We start from the raw sequence: 22,757 nt of genomic DNA on the forward strand, positions 1-22,757 counted from the left end.
ACATTCTCTCTGTGTCTGTGTGGGTTTCCTCCGGGTATTCTGGTTCCCTCCCACAGTACAAAGATGTGCAGGAAAGGTGGATTAGCCATGCTAAATTGCTCATAGTGTCTGGGGATGTACAGGTTAGGCGGATTAGCAATGGGAGTTGCAGGGATAGGTTAGGAGGGTGAAACTGGGATGGTCTTCAAAGAGTTAGTGTGGACGTGTTGGGCCGAATGGCCTGTTGCCACACTGTAGGGATTCTATGGATTCTTAAACAGCTCTCTGGGCAATTAGGGATGGGCAATAAATGCTAGGCTAGCGATCAAGCCCACAGTCTGAGTGTGAACAAAAAAAATTTTGATAGTTACACTAACATAGCAGTTATCACAGATCTCTTCTTGAAATGTTTTTAAGTCCAAACAAAAAGCTGCTAACATGCGATTGAAAAGATGACAATGCCTACCATGGCAAAAGATTGCGGGGATAGAGGTTCTCCACTGATTCTCTCACTTTCTTTGGACTGTGAGCCTTGTACATCTTCTCCTACTTGTTCACCAGGGCATCTTACAGAAACTAATGGTTCCTCAAACTCGGATGGTACCTGTTAATATATTACATAACATTCAATGCAATTTCAACTAAAACGGTAGAATTATAAAGAATGGCTTGAATTGTTAAGGAATTTTTGAATCAAAATTAAATGAAAAAATGTTTAAAATAAGTTTTAAAATTACAGTACAGTAAGATAAATAAGAGACTAGAAAGCATACAGCATAGTTTGCCATGTCTAAATGGACAATATCAGCAAAACAATTTTTTTGTTGCAAACAATGCATTTTCATAATTGAAGTATGAACAGGAGGGCTATATCAGAAAAACAACCAGCATTGCTATAGAAAAAGCTTCACTGTGACAGTTCAGTTTGTCAAACTGTTTCAAAACAAAGCTTAAGTACACCTTGTTAAAAATCACACAACACCAGGTTATAGCCCAACAGGTTTATTTGGAAGCACTAGCCTTCAGAGCACTGCTCCTTCATAAGATGGTTCCGAAAGCTAGTGCTTCCAAATAAAGCTGTTGAACTATAACCCTGGTGTATGATTTTTAACTTTGTACATCCCCAGTCCAAACCAGCACCTCCAGATCATTAAGTACACCTCGGAAGAGAAAAAACTTTTCATGTTAACTTTTAACAAGTGGCTTAAAAGCTAAACTAAAATGTACATAAGACAATGACATAAACACACAGACACATGTAAATTAAGATAGTCAAAAAAATTAAGTTTCCGTGCATTGTGTCTGAAAAATTGTTGGGGAATGGTTGGGTCAAAGAAAAATAAAAAACTCTGTTTAAATTGGAAACCAGAAGAACTGAAGATGTTTGAAATCAGAAACAAAAACAGAATAACAAATGTATAATAACATCTCTGAACAGGCTGATTAGAAAAATAGATTAAACAAAACTTTAAAAATTAAGGAACAGAAGTAGGTCTTTCTTGTGGCACAACAGAGTGTCCTTGCCGCTGGCTTAGGGGCCCTGCTCAAGGATGGTGATAATTTCTCTGAACAGGCCAATTTGGAAAACAAGTTAAGGCACAGAAGCCTATTCACTTCCTTTGGCATGTTCTACCATTAAATTTGACTATAATTGATCATCATTTCTATTCTAGTTACTCACTTTGGTTTCACCAATAGCATCACCTAAGAAACATTTATCAACCATTGTACATTTACAATTGACCTAGCCTTGACCTAGCATTTTCTTTTGGGTTGGGGAGGTGTCCGAGGCAAGAAAAGCAGAGGGAAACTTGTGATTTTGTGTATCAATTATGTGAAAAATCAGATTCTGACAACGCTGTCAAACAGCTTAGTTCTACTTTTGACATAATTATGCTCTCCTTATCTTATAGTCCCCCACCAGAAGGAATGGATTCTTTTGATGCAGCCTGCACATAAAATCACAAAGGTTCAATCATTCCATGCTGTATCACAATTCCTTCCAAAGATCACAGCTGCCTTACATTCTTCCAGCACAATGCTATAGATCAACTATAGATGACCGAGGGATAAATAAATAGCTGATTTTCTTTCATGCTGCCCTTCCACTTTTATTTCAGTTTACCACACTTAATGTTCAGTGCCTTCTTTAAACCGAGAAAGCAAGGGGGTGCTTACCTTATTCCTTTCTAATGATGCAGACTGTTGACAATTTAATAATGCAGACTTCTGTTCTTTTGAGTCTTCATTCCGTCTTAGAATCTTCATACATGGCTTACTATTGCTAGCACATGCCTGCAATGTTTCACAACAAGTTTGTGCTTGTCAACTCAAATACAGCTTGCCTAAATTAAAAGTCCTATTAAGATTAAGATTTATGCCTTCTCTACCTTAAAGAAAACTAAACGAGTAAAAGTTTACATCTTCAGCCTTTGGCTAATTTAATGGAAAAGTGAACACAAAGACCATTTAATGTAAAGTACAGTAACATCCCTTCAGACTTGGGTCTTATAAATACTGAAATGTATACATGCTAAATCTGGACTTCAGAACATCACATTTCCAAGTTAAAATTCTAATATTTGAATATTACCTGTTTACTTTGTAGTTTGGAAACAGATAGCTGTGTCTGGCCAAAGTTTTCAGGTCCGTGAGTTCTGGCCTTGAAATTTTCAGAGTTATCCTCTTTTGCTGGAAAAAACAAAATGGAGAGTTTTAACTCTGAAGTACAAAATAAATTAATATTTCAAGTATAGAACTGTGTCAGAATGAAGACAAAAATACATATAAATCATATTTAGTAAGAATAAAGTGAAATTAAACAGATGAAGCAGTGGAATGGCTTGTAAAATACTAACGAAAGGAGAAAAAATGGGAATTTGTTAATGTTACTAAATCTTCTGAAGGGTCACTAAACCCAAAATGTTAACTCTGTTTTCTTTCCACAGAATATACCAGACCTGTTGCATTTCTTGAGAAATTTCTTATTTGTTTCAGATTTCCAGCATCCGCAGTTCCTTGCTTTATGATGGGAATTTGCGTTTGTGAATACAATATTTGTTCATTGGGCTCTTTAGAGATGAGTTACCCTCTAGTACAGGTCACAGCACTTAATCTACTTAAGAGTACTTTGTGTGCTGTCTTACCCGTCTACAATTCTATACAGAAATGAACTGCAGGAAGCGACCACATGTTCTGCTTGCTGGGAGTGCTGATGTAGTGATAGTAATGAGGTCAACCAGGTGGACTTCATAGAATGAGCTCCCTGGAAAGGGCTGTTAATCTGGTCTATCAGGGAACCCTGGCTGACACATATAACCATGAGTGTCAGAGGCTCTGTTCACTCTGAGCCCCGACTTGCAGAGAGCTAGATCAGTATCGCAGACAGTATAAATAAAGGGTGACTTGGTGATGAGATACTGACCTCTGTGGAGTTATTTCAGGTGACACAATGTTGAAAATGCAAGGAAGCAACAAAGACAGAAATGGAAACTGAGAAAGTTCACAAAGTGAAATTGGCTCCTGCAGACCTGAAGTTATTGTCTATACTTGTCGTATTTAAAACCGTCATTACAAGTGGCCTTTTAGAATTTCAGGTCACCTCAGATTTGTCTAAACAAGCTTCCACCAGTCCATGACCCTGACAATAAGGGAATTCCAGTCAACAGCGGGGAAGTAAAAACCGTCCACCTGAACAACCCTGTTGTTTTTACATCTTTCCATAAAAGTGCTCACATACCTGCTCCTTCATCATCTGCTTGTTGTTGGGAGGTCTGTAGTACAATCCCATCAAAGTGATTGCACCCTTCTTATTCCTGAGCTGTACCCATGTGGCCTCACTGGAAGAGCCCTCCAAGGTGTTCTCCCTCAGTACAGCAGTGATATTCTCAATGCTGGGAAACATCTAAATCCTAAAATGTTGAGCTGTCAGTCTTGACCCTCTCTCAACCAAGTCTCTGTAACAGCTACAACACCATAGTTATATGTTATTAATCCAAGCTCTAAGTTTATTTGCCTTATTTGTCATACTTCTCATATTGAAACAAACATACCTCAGACTATCAGTCCTGCTAGGATCAGTAACCCCATCAGCTTAGCCTTACCGGCCTTGGTTTCTGACTCCTCCTCAGTCATTTCACTTACTGCCCACCTGCCACACTAGTTTAAATGCTCTTGAATGGCACTAGTAAATCTCCCTGCCAGGATATTGGTGCCCCTCCAGTTGAGGTGCAATCATTCTTCTTGTCCCTCCTGCCCTGAAGGAGACTTCAATAATTCACATACCCTCTTACACAAGCTCTTTAACCATATATTTAATTATATTATCTTCCTATTCCTAACCTCACTCGTCACAGGACATCTTAATAATGTGTTTCCTCTCATCTGAACAAGAACATCCTATATTCTTTGTAACGCACATATGAAGTATTAACATATAACGTGCTAGCTCAAATTTCAAACATTACCTCTTCGAAAGTATAACCAACAACTTCAAAAAAGTACTGATTCAGAACTCTTGATACATTAAACTATCATGCCCATATCAATTTATTCCATATTATTCATCACTTTCACAAGAGTATTTTAATAATGTCAAAGCCCATTTCATTATGATTATTTAAAATACTCCATTTTGAATGACAAAGTTGAAGAATTTGAAATTGTACTTGTGAACTTCACCTTATTTAAGATTTGCGTTAAAAGTTAATCATATGAACACAAAAGTTCACCCCTTAAGCCTGCTCTGCCAGTTCATGAGATCATAGCTATCTGATTGCAGCTTCAAATCCAGGTTCCTACATATCCCTGACATGCTTAAATAACAAAGAAATCAATCTACTTGTGCCTTAGAGATATTCAAGGATCCTGAAAGACAGCTCCCTCTGATGTAGACTATTTAATAGCAAATATTTCTCCTCAACTGTCTTAAATGTGAGACACTATTTGAAACTATATCTCCCAACTCTAGACTCTCCGACAAAGGAAAACATCCTTTCGGCATTTGCTCAGCCCTCTCAGGAACTTACATGTTTCAATCAGCTCACCCCCCCCATCTCTCTAAACACCGAGGGATAGGGCCCAACCTGTTCAACCTTTCCATACAAGATAACGCCTTCTTCCCAGTAATGAGTCAAGTGAACCTTTTTTGAATATCTTCGAATGCAATTTTGCCCTTGCTTAGATAAGAAAGGCCAAATTATACACAATACTCTGGACAATGCTCTCACTTAGAAAAATATCTGTGCATTTCTTTTTAACAATAAAAGACTATTACCACTGTTAGAATTATGAGTAGCGCACTCATCTGAAACACTATTTCTCTTATGCACAATAACAGGAATTGTTGGAAAAGCTCAGCAGGTCTGGCAGCATTTATGGAGAGAAATCAGAATTCATGTTTCAGGTCTAGCAACCCTTCCTTAGAACTAAGGAATGGTCACTCTAGTCGAAACCTTACCTCTAATTTCTCTCCACAGATGCTGCTAGACTTGCTGAGCTTTTCAAACAATTACAGTTTTTGTTTCTGATTTACAACATCCTCAGTTCTTTCTGTTTTACACTGTTTCTCTCCACTGTTGCTGCTGGCCTGCTGAATGTTTTCAGCTGATTTCTGTTTTTAAGATAAATAATGTATGTTTTGATATCAGGGAATGGTGAGCAATTTCGAAAGAAACAAACTTATATAACGAAAGACCAAATTGTTTAAATGAATCTGGTCAAAATTTGTAGGACGAAACATTGATGGATAATTTCAAATCCTAAACTATTGGTGAAAGGTGAGAGATTAAATCCTACATTTATTTCCACTCCTCTCCACAGGTTTTACAGTGTAATGCACCCACAATCACCACCTGCACTGAATTTCATCATTCAAACAGAGTCAGAATAAACAATACTGGGAACTTCACCTAACAGATTAGTACTTCTAACATGAAGGTAGTAATTCCGGCCATGGAAACTATCATTGAGGGTTTCGAAATTTCAAATTGCATTATTATTTGAAAACAGACCCTTCACTAGTTGATAATCTCAAAACTAAAAAAAGACATGTCAAAACGTACTAATTCATCACAGCGAAGTAACAAGATTTATTTGAATAAATAACATTATCAACATTAACTTAAATTAGAAAATTTTCAAAATAGATGCGAGTTGCCAATAGTTTCTGAAACATTAAATCACCTACCAATCAACTGGCTTTATTTCAACTAATAATTTTTGCCATTGTCACATTGTTTCAATGAGAGCTGGATATATATATTTGAAAGTGATGCATTCAGAGGGCTACGAGGTAGGGCCCTCGAGATAGGGCGAGAGAATAGGGCTCTTTTGGGATCTGATACATACACAAGGGGTTGAAATGGTCTCCTTCTGTACTGCAAGTTCAATGATTTTATAAGCCCATTTGCAATGGTTACCTTTTCTGGCACATGCCTGCTGCTCTGATGATCCCCATTTCTGTTTCTGCTGGCCATCGATTTTGAATGGTCGCATTTTATTTTCTGTTGGATGGGGATTTTTGAACTGAAACCCTGAAACAGATGCTGGCTCAGTCACAGCCTGGAAGGGCAGATGGAAGAGTAAAAATAAGCATATACACTGGATCCAAAATAACATACTGCACAATTTAATGTACATTGTATCACAGTGCTTCCCAGTGTGATGGACCTTTTGCTAGCCAGCATAAAAATGGTTTGGACATTATAAAAATTTTAAAACTTTGGTAATCTTTCTAATACAATGGATTTTATGATTTTCATATTTTGATTTCAACAATTTTCATGATTCTGTCAACTCCATACAAGATATTTTACCCTGTACATCAAAAGTACTAACATGCTGTAGCCTCCATTAAGAAACAGTACACCCTTTAGTAAACAACTTGTATTTATATAACGCCTTTTAATAAAAGGAAACATCCCAAACGTCATTAAAGTGTCATTAAACAAAGTATGACACCAAATCACATAAGATGTTAGGTCAAATGGCCAAAAATGCAAGTCAGAGAAGTAGATTTTGAGGAGGAACAAAGTCAGGGTAAGAGTAGTGTAATAAAAGAACTGCAGAGCTTGAAGTAGAGGCCATTGAAAATGGAGCAAGTATAATTCAGAATGTAAAAGAGGTTAACATTGGAGGAGCTCAGATATTCAGATAGTTCTAGGGTTTGAAAAGATTACAGAGATTGGGGGGGGGGGACAAGGCCCTTAGAATTTAAAAAAACTAAAGAACTGTAGATGCTAGAAATTCAACAGACAAAATCCAAAACTGCTGGTAAAACTCAGCAGGTCTGGCAGCACCTGCAGAGGGAAAGCAGAGTTCACATTTCAGATCTGGTGACCCTTCTTTGGATCAGAAAATGTTAACTCCTCTTTCTCACCACAGATGCTGCCAGGCCTGCTGAGATTTTCCAGCAATTCCTGATTTTGTCAGTTGAATTCAAAACAAGAATGGAAATTTTAAAATCAAGGTGTAGCTTAAACACAAACCAAAATGGATCAGCAAGCTCGGAGTGATAGGGAAAACAGGATTTGCTACAAATGAGAAAAGGGAACAAGGATTCAGATAATTACAAGTTTAAGGACCGTAGATTGTGAGACAGCAATCAAATGTGCCTTGGTAATAGTTGATTCTAGTGGAAACAAAGGCACAGATGAATATTTCAGCAGATGTGCTTAAAAAGGGAAAGAAGTCAAGCAATATTACAGAGGGGAATCTATGCTGTATTAATTCTTGTGCAACTATGAGATTAGAAGCTCATCTCAGGTTATGATATAGCACCAGACTGACTTCAAATCAGACTGTTACCGGAGGGAGGGATGCAGCCACAAGGGAGGGAATGAAGTTTGGAAGGGGTACTGAAAACAGTGATTTGAGACCCCCTAATATTTAATTGGAGGAAATTTGCTCTAGCATACAAAATATATTGGATGCGATTTGTAACTTGGATTATTCATTTTAACACTGTTCTAAACTTCTTCAGAAGCATATTGAATGAACTATTGTTGAATCATGTCAAATGTTAGTGATTTGGACTTGACTTGAGAACTATGTTTACCTTTTCTTGCAAAGCCGAAGAGTGTTTACTGGGTAAATCTGTAGTGCGGGAATTGCTCTGTATGGAGTGGGGAGTAGGTCCAAAATTGCTATGCAAGGACTGCCATACAGTGGAGAATTCGTCTTCTGGCTTTACATCAAGAAAACATATTTCAGTTCAAGTAGTAAATCAATTGCCATAAGAAAAGGAATCTGTGTTAGTTTTGGAATTCCACTCAACATTTAAAAGTACAGTACAAAATAATGCTGTAATAAGAATGCTGAATTAGTCGGTAATGTTCTATGAACAAAAAGGCTCACAACAACTACAACATTAGCTGACTGTCTTAATAAGAGGTTATGTTGCCTTCTAATATATCAGAGTGACATTTTCATTTCTCATACCCATCAGTGACTTTCAATAAGATCATCGGTAAATGGCAAATTAATGGCTATTTGCTATTAGGAGCATAACTAGCATGGAAACAAACCTCAATTCACTTACAGGAACAAGAACTGTTAATTCAGCAAATTAACATTTATCATCAGGGACCATTAGACTAGCAGGTAATGTGACTACATAGCAAAAATATTCTATTCTCCCTACTTGGGGCAAATGCAGAACTTTTTTAATCCATGACATGCACAATCAGGGTAGGGGTATGGCAACAGAAGCATTAGCAGTGCAAAACTCATTAATCTATTTTTTTTTAAAAGTCTATTAACTACAAAACAACAGCTTCAAATAATTAACATCTTCCCTACCAGCTTAGCAGATCCTCCTTGGTGCTGGTTTTCAATATTTTGATGAAAATTAGATGGTCCATTTGCTTTTTGATGGTTAACATGATTCTTCTGATTTTCTGCCCTGAGGTATAGTTGTCTTCCACTCAGCTGCTAAATAATAATATTCACAAGTGTACAGCACCCCTTAAAATTCTTTATATAAAACCTCTGTCCAAATGTGTATTATGTAATTCTACATCAGCATTTCATAACAATTCAAAAAAAAACTCTGTCCAAATTCGGACTATATAATTCTACACCAACATATTAAACATTAATATGTTTAAGATTCATTCCAGTGACCTTCATAACTGGCAACGGTCAATTAAAATCTTGAGAGTTCATAGCAACTGAGGTCTACATGACCTTTGTAAACAAACTTCCTGACACAAAATTTAAAGAGTACATTCATGCTGACTTAAGAGAAGGTTACCAACTCCAAAACAGATTCAGATCCATTTTACTCTTTATTTTCACGGCAAAACTAATTCAGATGAGGGGTCACCCGACTGTCATCAAGATTATGGAAGTGTTTATTAGGGTAGGCAGAGAAAATGCTTCCAGTTTTGGGGAAGACCAAAACTAGAGGTCATAGATAGAAGTTGGGCAGTCATAACTAATGAATTCAGGACAAAGTCTTCAGCCAGAATATAGTTAGAATGTGGAACTTGGAATCACAGAGAACTGAGGCAAATAAATAAACATGAAGGGCAAGAGAACTAAAGGTTACACTAACAGAGGGAAGTGCAGATTATGAACACTCAATTACAGTAAGTGATAAATGCTGATGCAAACTGACTTCTACTGAACTGTGGCTAAGCATGTCAGTGTAACCACTCAAGTAATGTTTCTTCCAGCATGGTGAGTAAATCTCAACACAACTCCATCAACAGTATGTCACTAAATCAAGAGGTTTGTGGATTTACAAAAGGCTGTAACCACTCAACAAGGGCAAAGGAGATTTGTTCAAATGATGGGTGAGTCAAACATTTCCATGTAGATTATTAACTAAAATCTTCACTAATCCTTGTAATGAACCATCTATCTACACTTACAAATTCACTTTTTCCCTGCAACAAAACAGCTCACCAGTTGAGTGTTTCCAGCATTTCAGATTTGACTTGATTTGATTTACAGTGCAGTACGGTCCTACATGCTTTACAGGCAGATCAGATTTCCAGCATCTGTGGTATTTTTTTGGTTCTTGGTCAAATCAGTTCATTAATATCTATTAAGAAAGTGAAATACTGTATATGATGGACATCGTGAATTTTTTTAAAAAATGACAGAAGTTCTGAAGAAAGGTTATCAGACTCAAAACATTAACTGTTTCTCTTCCCACAGATGTTGCCAGACCTGGTGAGCTTTTCTAGCACTTTGTTTTTATTTTATTAATGTTCATGTTTCTTCACCTGTGTTGGTACAAAGAGGGAGCGTGGGGAGTGGTTCAGGCCTCCTGTTGACACTTTCTGAGCACCAGACTGTGAGGAAGGATACATAGCATGTTGAGGTATAGGTGCTGGTTGAGGCTTCAACAATGCTGTTGCTTTCTGGCCTCCAAACTCCAGGCGGTTCCCATAACTGAGATTGATTAAGGCACACTTTGGGAGTCTATAACCTCTGCCAGGAGAGCATCTAAAAGCAAATGTAATACATCAATGGTTTCAAATTTGAACTAGCCTATTTCTTATTTCGAGTCACACATTCAATTTCTCAAAGTGCTAACAAACTGTGACAATAAAAGCAACAACACTAACACTGTTATGACACAGGGTAAACCCTTCTGCTTAATTTAAATCAGCAACACAGAAAAGATTTATCCCGTGCAGAAATCTGTGAAAATTCGAGAGGCCAAGAACTATTTAAAGTACAAATTAACAACTTTAAGAAACCAAGTATAACAGAGAATAATTAACTAACAACTATTTACAGCTCCTTCCTCTAACTTATCTTTTACTTTCCTTTCTATAGTACTAGCCCGATAAAACCCGCGAGTAAAATTTACTGAAAAATTCAAATTTCAAAACCAGCCAGCTGTCAAATCTTCTTTTCGCAGATTTGCTCTCCAGATCGGTGTTGATATTCTTCTCCGAGCAAAATCCTCTAGACAGCTACCTCTCACAGTCAGTGGAGACAGTGAGGTCTGCAGATGCTGGAGATCAGAGTTGAGAGTGTGTGTTGCTGGAAAAGCACAGCAGGTCAGGCAGATCTGAGAAGCAGGAAAATCCATGTTTTGGGCCGGAGCCCTTCATTAGGAAACACTGATTCCTGATGAAGGGCTCCGGCATAAAACGTCGATTTTCCTGCTCCTTGGATGCTGCCTGACCTGCTGTGCTTTTCTAGCAACACACACTCACATCTCAGACAGTTCTGACTAGCAGTCTACATCTGTTGGTCTTTTGGCAGTTCTCTCCCAACTGTTCAATTTTCCCCGCCTTAGATCCCCCAAAGCATCGGATTGCGTCAATGGCTTTTAAGATTGTCAATATACTCAATTCAAACTTGATTGTAGATTGGTTTGTTTGTTTTTTGGGGTATGATTTAAATTGGCCTAATTCAAATTTGTTTTTGTCTCCAAGCAACCAGCTACCCTGGCTGCTGGACCACATGTTACATTGTATCTTGTTCAGAACACTTGGTGCTATCAGGTAGTTCTGCGAGCTATTAACTCTCTTAAAGGTACAGTACACCCACATCTTCATAACAAGCGCCCCCACATTTTATTAATAAAATCAGAAAACAAACCTACTCCATGTTGAATTATATTCATCAAAAAGGCAAGTCAATTTTCACTTATATTTCCATTAAAGAAATCAATTTCTTAGTAAAAGCTTTTAATAAAACCCTAAATGTATTACTAATCACTTGCACAAAGAAAATAGTAAATGTATACATTTCCCTAAAGAATCAACGGTGTTAGTAAATACAAACCTTATGGTAAGTCCACTTGGAAATTCCTCATCGAATAACACTTCAAAAGATTCATCAGATTCTCTCTCAGCTACATAACAGAGCAGACAAGTTCAAAACATTTATGAAAATAATGGTTACATACCTCAAATGAATACATTAACAATCTGGCAAAAAATGTCTACATTTTAATTACTCAATAAATAAAGGTACATATAGTTTTAGTCTCAAATAAGGATGGTTTTGAATCTAACTTGTTCAAGACAATTCTAACAGAACTTTATCAAATCTTGACCATTACAAAGCACAAAAATGGTGGCAGAAGCAGTGGGTGGAGGAAGTGGGAAAACAGGTACTTTGATAATGAAAGCAGAAAATGCTGGAAGAACTCAGCAGGTCTGGTACCATCTTTGGAGACAAAAATAGAATTAATATTTCAAGTCCAATGTGACCTCTTCGGGACACCACTGAGCATCTCTCCAAAGATACTGCCGGATCTGATGAGTTTCACCAGCATTTTCTGCTTTTACCTCAGATTTCCAGCAGCCTCAGTATTTTGCTTTTATTTGAGGTACTTTGATAAGATTGTCTGATCCTAACCAAAAATTACAGCAGCCCCGCTGTTTGTTATTAATTTTTTTAAAAACGCTAATTCAATCAATACACAAAATTCCCAAAATTTAAGACATATTAAATGATTACGCCATACGTTGTTACTCTGAATCAAGAAAAAAATACACATGAAAGAGGGTTAAGAATCCCAGAAGATGGCAATTTAAAAACTAAATTTATGTAGGATGCTGAAAAGTAACATCTATAGTAATATGATCATATGAATGTCTGATCATCATATAAGAACTAGCAAATGTTGTTAGGATCAGGTGTGAATAAATAATGGAAGGAACAGCTTGAGGCAAGAGCTAAAATAAAGCAGGCAAGAGAAGGGGACCAGGAAGGGATAAAATGTGTAAACCTATGGGATACCACATTTAGAAAGCTTCAGGACATGTCTGGATGAATTCTCTAATAACAATTGGAGCATTTAACACCAATTGGGAATGATATTTTATGGCCATAGCCAGAGGGAGGAAAAAATGTTTGGAAGAGGATCCAATGGAAATAGCAAGGAACAAGAAAGAAAATAAAAATATACTGCAAAGATGTTAAAAGAAAGAGAAATTAATCATTGAGAATTCCAATTAACAGGGAGAGAATGACCTAATGATATTATTGCCAGACTATTAATCCAGAGTCCCAGGTAATGTCTAGAAAACCCAGGTATAACAAGGCAATGGAATTTGAACTCAATGAAAATATTAAGGTTTTAATATTAACAGTTGTTAAAAACTCATCTGTTTCACGAATGTCCTATAGGGAATGAATCTGCTATCCTTACCATATCTGGCCAACATGGAACTCCTGAGCCACAGCATATGTGGTTGCCTCTTAACTGCCCACTGAAATGGCCTAGCAAGCCGGTTATAATGACCACGAGAAAGTGTCCAAAAAGAAATAAAATGGGCTGGACCACCTGGAACCAATTGGAAATGCCACGCCCTGTTGATCCTGAAAAGCTCTTCTTCTTCTTACTTACAGCTGGGGGCTAATGCCAAACTTGAGAGATAGGGTGTAGGTTTGCTCGCTGAGCGGTAGGTTTGATATCCAGATGTTTCATTACCTGACTAGGTATCATCATCTGTGGTGACCTCAAGTGAAGCGAAGCTGTTGTCTCCTGCTTTCTATGTTTGTCCTGGATGGGGTTCCTGGGGTTTGTGGTGATGTCATTTCCTGTTCATTTTCTGAGGGGTTGATAGATGGCATCTAGATCTATGTGTTTGTTTATGGCATTGTGGTTGGAGTGCCAGGCCTCTAGGAATTCTCTGGCATGTCTTTGCTTAGCCTGTCCCAGGATAGATGTGTTGTCCCAGTCGAAATGGTGGTTTTTTTCATCCGTGTGTAGGGCTACGAGGGAGAGAGGGTCGTGTCTTTTTGTGGCTAGCTGGTGTTCGTGTATCCTGGTGGCTAACTTTCTTCCTGTTTGTCCTACGTAGTGTTTGTGGCAGTCCTTGCATGGAATTTTGTAGATGACTTGGTTTTGTCCATGGGTTGTACTGGGTCTTTTAAGTTTGTTAGTTTTTGTTTGAGAGCTACTAGGATTCCGAGGGGTCTGAGTAGTCTGGCTGTCATTTCTGAGACTTCTTTGATGTATGGTAAGGTGGTGAGGGTTTCTGGCTGTGTTTGGTCTGCTTGTCGTGGTTTGTTCTTGAGGAATCTGCGCACTGCATTTTTTTTTTGCAGATTCCTCAAGAACAAACCACGACAAGCAGACCAAACACAGCCAGAAACCCTCACCACCTTATCATACATCAAAGAAGTCTCAGAAATGACAGCCAGACTACTCAGACCCCTCGGAATCCTAGTAGTACACAAACCCACCAATACACTCAAACAAAAACTAACAAACTTAAAAAACCCAGTACAACCCATGGACAAAACCAACGTCATCTACAAAATTCCATGCAAGGACTGCCACAAACACTACGTAGGACAAACAGGAAGAAAGTTAGCCACCAGGATACACGAACACCAGCTAGCCACAAAAAGACACGACCCTCTCTCCCTCGTAGCCCTACACACGGATGAAAAAAACCACCATTTCGACTGGGACAACACATCTATCCTGGGACAGGCTAAGCAAAGACATGCCAGAGAATTCCTAGAGGCCTGGCACTCCAACCACAACGCCATAAACAAACACATAGATCTAGATGCCATCTATCAACCCCTTAGAAAACGAATAGGAAATGACATCACCACAAACCCCAGGAACCCCATCCAGGACAAACATATAAATAGAAAGCAGGAGACAACAGCTTCGCTTCACTTGGAAGTCGCCACTGATGATGTTACCTGGCCAGGTAATGGAACGTCTGGATATCAAACCTACAGCTCAGTGAGCAAACCTACCCTAAACCTCAACCTGAGCTACAAACCTTCACAAACCTTGTAAACCTGAGAGAGTTTTTTTTAGATTAGATTGCTTACAGTGTGGAAACAGGCCCTTCGGCCCAACAAGTCGACACCGCCCCGCCGAAGCGTAACCCACCCATACCCCTACATCTACATCTACCCCTTACCTAACACTACAGGCAATTTAGCATGGCCAATTCACCTGACCTGCACATCTTTGGAGTGTGGGAGGAAACCGGAGCACCCGGAGGAAACCCACGCAGACACGGGGAGAATGTGCAAACTCCACACAATCAGTCGCCAGAGTTCTGTCACAGACTAGTCAAGCAACACCCTGACATTGTCTGTAAGCTCTGATTCTATCAGTGTGACTATGACCTCATCACCATCCCGAAGTATGCCTTATCCCAACAGTAAGACTGACCAAGCACAGGTGGCAGCACAGTGATATACAGTTAGGACAGAATTGTGATGGTAGACCAACAATAACTCTGAATAACACAAACTCTTGTTTCACTTGGTTAAACCTGGGCAAGGAAACTTCCTGATTACCAATTACTGCTCTCCATCGGTGATCCATCGGTGTGCTTCAATGTTGAACAACACTTGGAGGAAGCACTGAGGGTGGCAAGGGCACAAAATGTACTCTGGGTGGAGATTTCAATGTCCATCACCAAGAGTCACTTGGCAGCAGTACCACTCATTGAACCAATCAAGTCCTAAATGACATACTTCTAGACTGGATCTGTGGCTGGTGGTGAGGCAACCAACAAGAGGAAAAAACATATTTGGCCTCATCCTCACCAACCTGCCTGCCAGAGATACATCTGTCCATGACAGAATCAGTAAGAGTGACCACCGCACAGTCCTTTTAGACAGGAAGTCAAGACGTGGATGTGAAGATGATGTTTCCACTGGTAGCAGAAACTAGGACCCAAGGGCACAGCCTCTGAATAAAGGGACTTAGATGAGGAGGAATTTCAATGGCCAGAGGGTGGTGCATCTATAGTACTCATGGCCTCCACAGCTTTGTTGGCAAAGCCAATAAGCGTATTTAAAACAGAGATAGATAGGTTCATAATTTGAAAAGGGATCAAGAGTTAGAGGAAAAAGGCAGGAGATTGGGGTTTGAGAAATATATCAGCCATGACTGAACAGCAGAGCATACTTGATTGGTTGAATGGCCTGATTCTGCTCCTATGTTTTAAGTCATGCTCTCACATAGAGAATACCCTCCATCACGTTGTGTGCTGAATGGGACAGATTTTGAATAGATTTAGCTTATGATTATCTACAAGGAGCTTTGAGCTATCAGCAGCAGCTGAGTCATACTCTAATCCAATCTGCAACCTTGCTAGCATTTTCACCAAACCAGGGATCAACTGTGGTCAAATGAAGAATGCCAGAAGGCATGCCAGGAGCAGCACCAGGCATACCTAAAAATGAGGGGTCTACAGGACAATTTGCATGTCAAACAGCTTAAGCAATGATAGACAAGCTAAATCATTCCGTAATCAATGGATCATATCTCAGCTCTGCAGTCCTGCCAAATCCAGTCGTGAACAGTGGTGGAAAATTAAACAACTCATTGGAGGAGGAGCCTCCACAAATAAACCCATCTTCAATGATGGGGGAGGCCACCATATCAGAAAGACTGAAGCATTGCAAACAACCTTCAGCCAGAAATGCCAAGTGGATGATCCATCTCAGTCTCCTCTAGTGGCTCTCAGCATCAGAGATGCCAGTCTTCAGTCAATTCAATTCACTTCATGTGACACCAAGAAACAGCTGTAGGCACTAGATACGGTTAAGGCTGTGGGCCCTAATAACATTCTGACAATAGTACTGAAGATGAGTGCCCCAGAACTTGCTGCAACCTAGTCAGGCTGTTCCAGTTACAACCAACAAGAGGGAAAAACATATTTCCACCTGACAATGTGGAAAGTTGCCCAGGTACATTCTGTATGCAAAATGCAGGACAAATCTAACCCGACCAATTACCATCCCATTAGTCTAGTCTTGATCATCAGTAATGTGATGCAAGATGTCATCAACAGTGTTATATCGAGCAGCACCTGCTCAGCAATAGCCAGCTTACTCATGCTGATTTTGGTTTCTGCCAGGCTCACTCAGCCCCGATTCAAATGAGTGCTAGTGAAATTGGAGTCAATAGGAGTCAAGGGGGAAACTCTCCACTGATTGGTATCAACCTGGCACATGGAAAGATGGTTGTAGTTATCGCTGGCCAATCATTTCAGGTGCAGGACATTATTGCAGGGAGTTCATCAGAGTCTTGGCCCAACTATCTTCAGCTACTTCAATGACCTTCCCTCCATCATAAGATCAGATGTGGGGATGTTCACCGATGATTGGTTTGTGACTCCTTAGATACTGAAGCAGTGAACCTCCAAACACAGCAAGATCTGGATAATAGCCAGGCTATTAGAAGTGACATGCAGCTTACAAATCACACAAATGGCAGATGTGACTGTCTCCAACAAGAGAGAATCTCTCCATTATCCCTTGACATTCAATGGGATTACCATTGCTGAATTCTTCAAATAAACCCTTTGTATTATAACCTGGTTTTGTGTGACTTCTGACTTTGTCCTTTCGTGACAGCATTGCTGGTCCACCTACAGCACATGGACTGCAGAGGTTCAAGGCAGCAGCTCATCAGCACTTTCTCAAAAGCATCTAGGAATGGACAATAATTGCTGGACCAGCCAGCAACACCCACATTCCATGAATAAATAAAAGCAAATATTGCTTGATCAAATGAATTCTGTATATAGTTTGGCCAAAATGTTGTTCCACATCTAAGGCATGCAGTAAATATAATTGTGAATTTAAAGGAAGTCAGAAAGAAAAGTATTTAAAAGGTAGATAAAATGTTTAATTTTGGTTCCAAAATGACTTAAAGCAGTAGACAACATCTCTATAAAGAGAATCATTATGAATTACAATGGAGAAGATGATGATATACTGGATTAGAAAATTGATAGGCCCAGGCTAATGCTTTGGGACAGAGATTCAAATCACACCACAGGAGCTGGTAGCATTTGAAAGTGAAAACTAGTTCATTCAACTATTATCAATTGTAATAAAAATTGTTTCACTGATGTCCTTCAGGGAAGGAAATCTGCCATTGAGACCTGATCTGGTCTACATATGACCCTAGACCCACAGGAATGTTACTGACTCTTAATTGTTTCTCTGAAGTGGTCTCACAAGCCATTCAGGTCAAGGGCATTGGGGAATGGGCAACAAGTGCTGTCTTTACTGTAGACAACCACATCTCAAAACAATAAGTTAGTCATTTGGTCACAACAACTTGTTTCCCATAAATAAAGCCTAGAGTGAAGAGAATCCATCTCTGGCCTGAACAAATTGAACTTGGAACAAATCAAAAACAGCTGAGCCTAAAACATGCTCAGTACAATAAATCAAGGCAAGCATTCTTCCATCTGAACTCATGGCCTTTTAACTTTCTTTAAATGTAATGCTTCTTAAAATTCACCTCCTTTCATTCCTATGATGGTTCCTCGAAGACCAACAGGAACAGAGAAGTCCTCCCTCACATTCACAACACGATCAAATAAAAGGTACTCTGCATCTTTGTCTGGCACTATACCATGCTGCTGCTCCAGAGGCTGTGTAGGGAAATAAAAACTTAGAAAGAAAAGAAAACCTTGAAAAGTCCCAGATGTTTAAATGCTATTTAATTTATATAAAGGAAAAGCAAATCCAACACATTTTATTCAGGAATATAATAAAGCTGCAAACTTTCAAAAGTCCAGGAAGACTCCAGTATATTCTACTTCAGTGCTTGCATATTTTGGTCATCAAGTTTTGTTCAAGTCATTCACCTAGGTCTGAACTTATCCCAGGCACAAGCTTGTTCCTTCTAACACATGTATATTTCCCACTTCCTGCCTCCTTGTTACTTTTCATAAGCCTGTTGACAGTGCGTGTTCACCAGTTTCAGAAGAAAACATTGACACAGGTAAGGGTTGCACAGTCCTTACATTTGCAGTAATATGGACATTGGAGAAGGCCCAGTGGTAAACAACTGGCTGGCAGGCATGAGGTACAATCATAGTCATATCAACAGATATACATGAAGTAGGCCACCTGGTAAATTCAAAGATAAGCGAGAACATTGATTTAGGTTTCCTATTAGGTGATTATCCCAACCAAGAGAATGGACTGGAGACCTAATTTCAGGCCTCTACCAATGCTCCAAATATGCTAGTCACAAGAACAGTGAAGGCAAATAACCCATGGGGCTGACCATTAATTATTATGATGACATCTCCACAGTAACCCCTTCCCATATTAGTCAAAAGGTATGGTGCTGGAAAAGCACAGCCGGTCAGGCAGCATCCAAGGAGCAGGAGAGTCAACGTTTTGAGCATAAGCTCTTCATAATTTCTGATACTACCTGACCGGTTGAGCTTTTCCAGCACACTTTTTGATTCTGATCTTTGGCATCTGCTGTCCTCACTTTCTCCTCCTCCATCTTAGCAAGACTGATCATAGAATCTCTAGAACGTGGAAGCAGGGCATTCAGCCCAATGAGTCCACACAAACCCCTCAAAGAGCATTCCACTCAGTACCACCCCCGAATCCATAACCCTGCATTTCCCATGTCTAATCCACCTAACCTGCACATCCCTGGACACTATGGAGTAATTTAGCATGGCCAGTCCATCTAACCTGCACATCCTTGGACTATCGGAGGAAACCCATGCAGAAACAGGGAGAATGTGCAAACTCCACACAGACAGTCGACGCTGGAAGTGAACCAGGGCCCCTGGCACTGCGAGGCGGTACTGCTAACTGCTGAGCCCGCCCCTGGTCATTATATGGGAATTTCTGACAAGAGATCTCTACAATACTTAACAGATCTTGATGGGCTACTTGTACCAACAGCTCTGGAAGAAGACATTGCATGGTACCAGAGATCTCAGAGAAATGTTAGGATATATTGTTGTTTTATGCGACCCCGCCCCTGCCGATCTTTATTGTGAATGGAATCCTTAGGTTTCTGGAAGCCATACCAATGAAACCAACTAGTCATTTTATCTCCCCTGACAACTGCTACCTGAATGAGTGGTTCTCCTATTTATGCTTTTCATTCCACCTATAGTTATCTGCTTGTAGCTCAACATGCCAACTTTGATCTGTTGCTAACTTTACCTTGCCCATTCACTCTTATTCTTAGTGCAAAACCTGTGAAACATCCATTTACAGAGCTGTTTAAGTTCAGACTGGAATTTATCAGTGGCTTGTATTTTTAAAAATTCATTTGGAAGCACATTGCTGATTTAGCCTTCGATGAGATGCAAATAGCAAAATATGGAAATATGCCAAAGGAAACATAACTTCGCAGTGTACATTTCCAGGAGGTTTAATTGCAGGATAATATTGAAAAGTGCCCCAGCCATGTTGAGTAAATACTTCTCCACAGTCATTAAATACCATCCAACAACACGTAACAACTGAAAGGATTATCCTTGCCTGTTTTTCCCTACCATTGCTTCAAATAGCTAATCCATTTTTCAAGTATTTACCAAAATCTTTCTTATTAAGGGGAGAATTTCCATTGTCCAGTACTTATAGCACAAGCATTATGTAATCATCACATGCACTACTTTATTATTAATAGCAGACAAAATAAATCTTCCCATAGTCTAAATTTTGGTCATTAATTGTAAAGTGTCAGTTTACAAGTATTCACTGACATGGATATCAAGTTTGTACATAGTTAAAGTTCAGTTACCTCGCCTCGGATGTGATATTGCAATCTTTTCAAACATTGGAGTAGACTTTGATTAAACAGGAGAGCTCAACTTACCCGGTATAACAAATGTGGTTTCACAGTCACTCTTACTTTCTTGTTACTTCTTCTTTGCTAAGAATAGTAAAGGAAATACTGACATCAAGTTCAGGGCCTTCAACTTTTGAGCACTGCTGTTCTATTAAAAATATCCACGATAAATCCACTTGATTTTTGCTCAATAAACACTTCTGCTCTTTAAATCCAACATTTAAATATAAATTGTGGATTATGAATTTTGTGACAAAAGGAAATAGGTTATTGTATATTGATTTTAATAATAGATTTCAGGACAAACAACACAGAAACCAGATAATGACGAGCACTGGTGAGCTGACCCTACACAGAACAGCATGCATCTTGGGGGCATAAAAAAAGGAAACTGTTCTTCCCAGGCAATCAGCTCCATCGTTTACCTGAACGCAGATATCTAATCTGGGATAATCCTGAAAAATTTGAGAGTAAAAGGAATATCAATGTTAAGTTTTTAGGTGTACTCCTATTTACATTTTAGCAGCTGGTTTCACAGAGTGACTGACAGAACTGGGAACAGAACAGCTCTATTGCCTCCCTTCTTGATCAGGCAACTGACTGCAAGTCCATGGAACTGAAGAGAAAATAGCAGACAATCAAAAATCCTGCTTGGTTTCTCTGTAATGAAATTAATATCAGTTTAAGGTTCCATTTCTGCCTTATGCCTACTTGACTGGGGCAACAAGTAGATTCCAACAACTGGTAGGGAAAGAACTGAAATCAACCAGGATTTTTAAAATTCTTGTCACTATCCAGCTGTGCTGTGGAATGTACATCTGAACAAAGACCAAATTACAACAGGACTCAGCTCAGTAGCCCAAAAATGATAGGAGAAAAGAATTAAAATCACAAAACCAAAAATTAGACCTTTTTGATCTGTTTATTTGTTTTACAAATCAAAAGGAAATACCTTGCATCTTTCCACCTCTTCTTCAATCTTTTCAATAATTGCTGCATCAAGTAGGTTCAAGTCACATGATGCTCTTGATAGACTACTGACAGGATGCATTTTCAACCAGGCTCCAATTTCTTGAACTTTCTCAGCGCTGTTTAAAATTTAAATGCAATTTTATTTTTACACTTAGTTTTACGCACAGTAGAAAAGTTTCATGCCTAAAATCAACAGACTGGGGAGTTGAAAGTTTCAGGATGGGATTAGGGTATTGAAGCCATGATCATACTGAATAATGGAGCAGACTCAAGGCGCTGAATGGCCTCCTCCTGCTTCAATTGAGGGGTTAAACAGTCAACTCCTGTTACACTGGCATTAATCTTTAGCATGGCAAGAAGAATATTGGAATTTTTGGAGACTAAGATGATTAAACCTTCAATCACACAGGCCTCAAAGATCATGTTTAAAATACTTGAAAGGTTAGGGGGAGTATTAAATCCATTGAATTATTTGCAGCTATATCTAAATTGATTTTTAAAGGAAAAAGTGAAGACTGCAGATGCTGGAGATCAGAGTCAAAAAGTGTGGCACTGGAAAAGCACAGCTGGTCAGGCAGCATCTGAGGAGCAGGTGAAGAGCTTATGCACGAAACGTCAAATCTCGTGGTCACAGGTACTTTTAAAGCACAAAGTAAAATATCTCACCCATTTACATCCTCTCCAGACCAAATGTTATCCTCATAGTACAAATCTTCTTGACTGTTGTTGGCAATGTAGCTTATTAATTCTGGGAATCTAAAATGTAAAGCACCATTTAAATGGTTATTTTGCTACTACAACCTAAAATGTATTCAACACACAGTTGGCTTACCCACAAGACGAACCCTGAGGGAAGAAACCTAAGAATTAGAGAAGGGAGTACAGTACGTTGATGAACTTAACAGTACAGAAACATGAATTTAGAATTAGAATTGGCCTTATACTCAATGAGCACAGTGAAAAGTTTATACGTCGCCAATTACAGCGCCAACTTAGAAACAAAAGGTATCTAGGCACAGCTTCTTCAGTTACAAAATCTTGGACAATAGAGAAATTAAATGTCCAGCATTTCAGAAATAAAAGTTAGTAACTCAAAGCAAAAAAAAACCTCCCCCACCCTGCTTCATTCATTTAATGTTAATCATCATTCTAATGTCCCAGTTAGCATAAAGAGAACAGTATAAAATGTGTTCATTTGTTGGGTAATTGTGTTGTGTTGACCAAGAACAGGCAGCAATAATCTAGCATTATCATCCCTGGACTATTAATCATA

The 22,757-nt window shown here is 39.0% G+C and overlaps 1 protein-coding gene across 5 annotated transcripts in view; it reads right to left on the bottom strand.

Annotated features, from left to right (window-relative positions):
- The window catches only part of xrn1 (5'-3' exoribonuclease 1), a 122,703-nt gene that overhangs the window by 32,517 nt on the left and 67,429 nt on the right, over positions 1-22,757 (bottom strand). For 2 of the 5 annotated variants that reach the window (XM_072571969.1, XM_072571970.1), the window contains exons 27-38: positions 22,151-22,240; positions 21,465-21,600; positions 20,540-20,596; positions 18,200-18,332; positions 11,731-11,800; positions 10,212-10,434; positions 8,779-8,910; positions 8,036-8,164; positions 6,399-6,540; positions 2,573-2,670; positions 2,158-2,274; positions 446-583 (exon numbers count right to left, since the gene is read on the bottom strand). In XM_072571969.1, the coding sequence (XP_072428070.1) occupies positions 446-583; positions 2,158-2,274; positions 2,573-2,670; positions 6,399-6,540; positions 8,036-8,164; positions 8,779-8,910; positions 10,212-10,434; positions 11,731-11,800; positions 18,200-18,332; positions 20,540-20,596; positions 21,465-21,600; positions 22,151-22,240 (1,465 nt within the window). The remainder of the gene's footprint in view (positions 1-445; positions 584-2,157; positions 2,275-2,572; positions 2,671-6,398; positions 6,541-8,035; positions 8,165-8,778; positions 8,911-10,211; positions 10,435-11,730; positions 11,801-18,199; positions 18,333-20,539; positions 20,597-21,464; positions 21,601-22,150; positions 22,241-22,757) is intronic. The other 3 variants (XM_072571971.1, XM_072571973.1, XM_072571972.1) reach the window with 3 other exon arrangements.

The sequence above is a fragment of the Chiloscyllium punctatum genome, chromosome 6 (genome assembly GCF_047496795.1).
Source record: "Chiloscyllium punctatum isolate Juve2018m chromosome 6, sChiPun1.3, whole genome shotgun sequence".
Classification (NCBI taxonomy): Eukaryota; Metazoa; Chordata; class Chondrichthyes; order Orectolobiformes; family Hemiscylliidae; genus Chiloscyllium; species Chiloscyllium punctatum.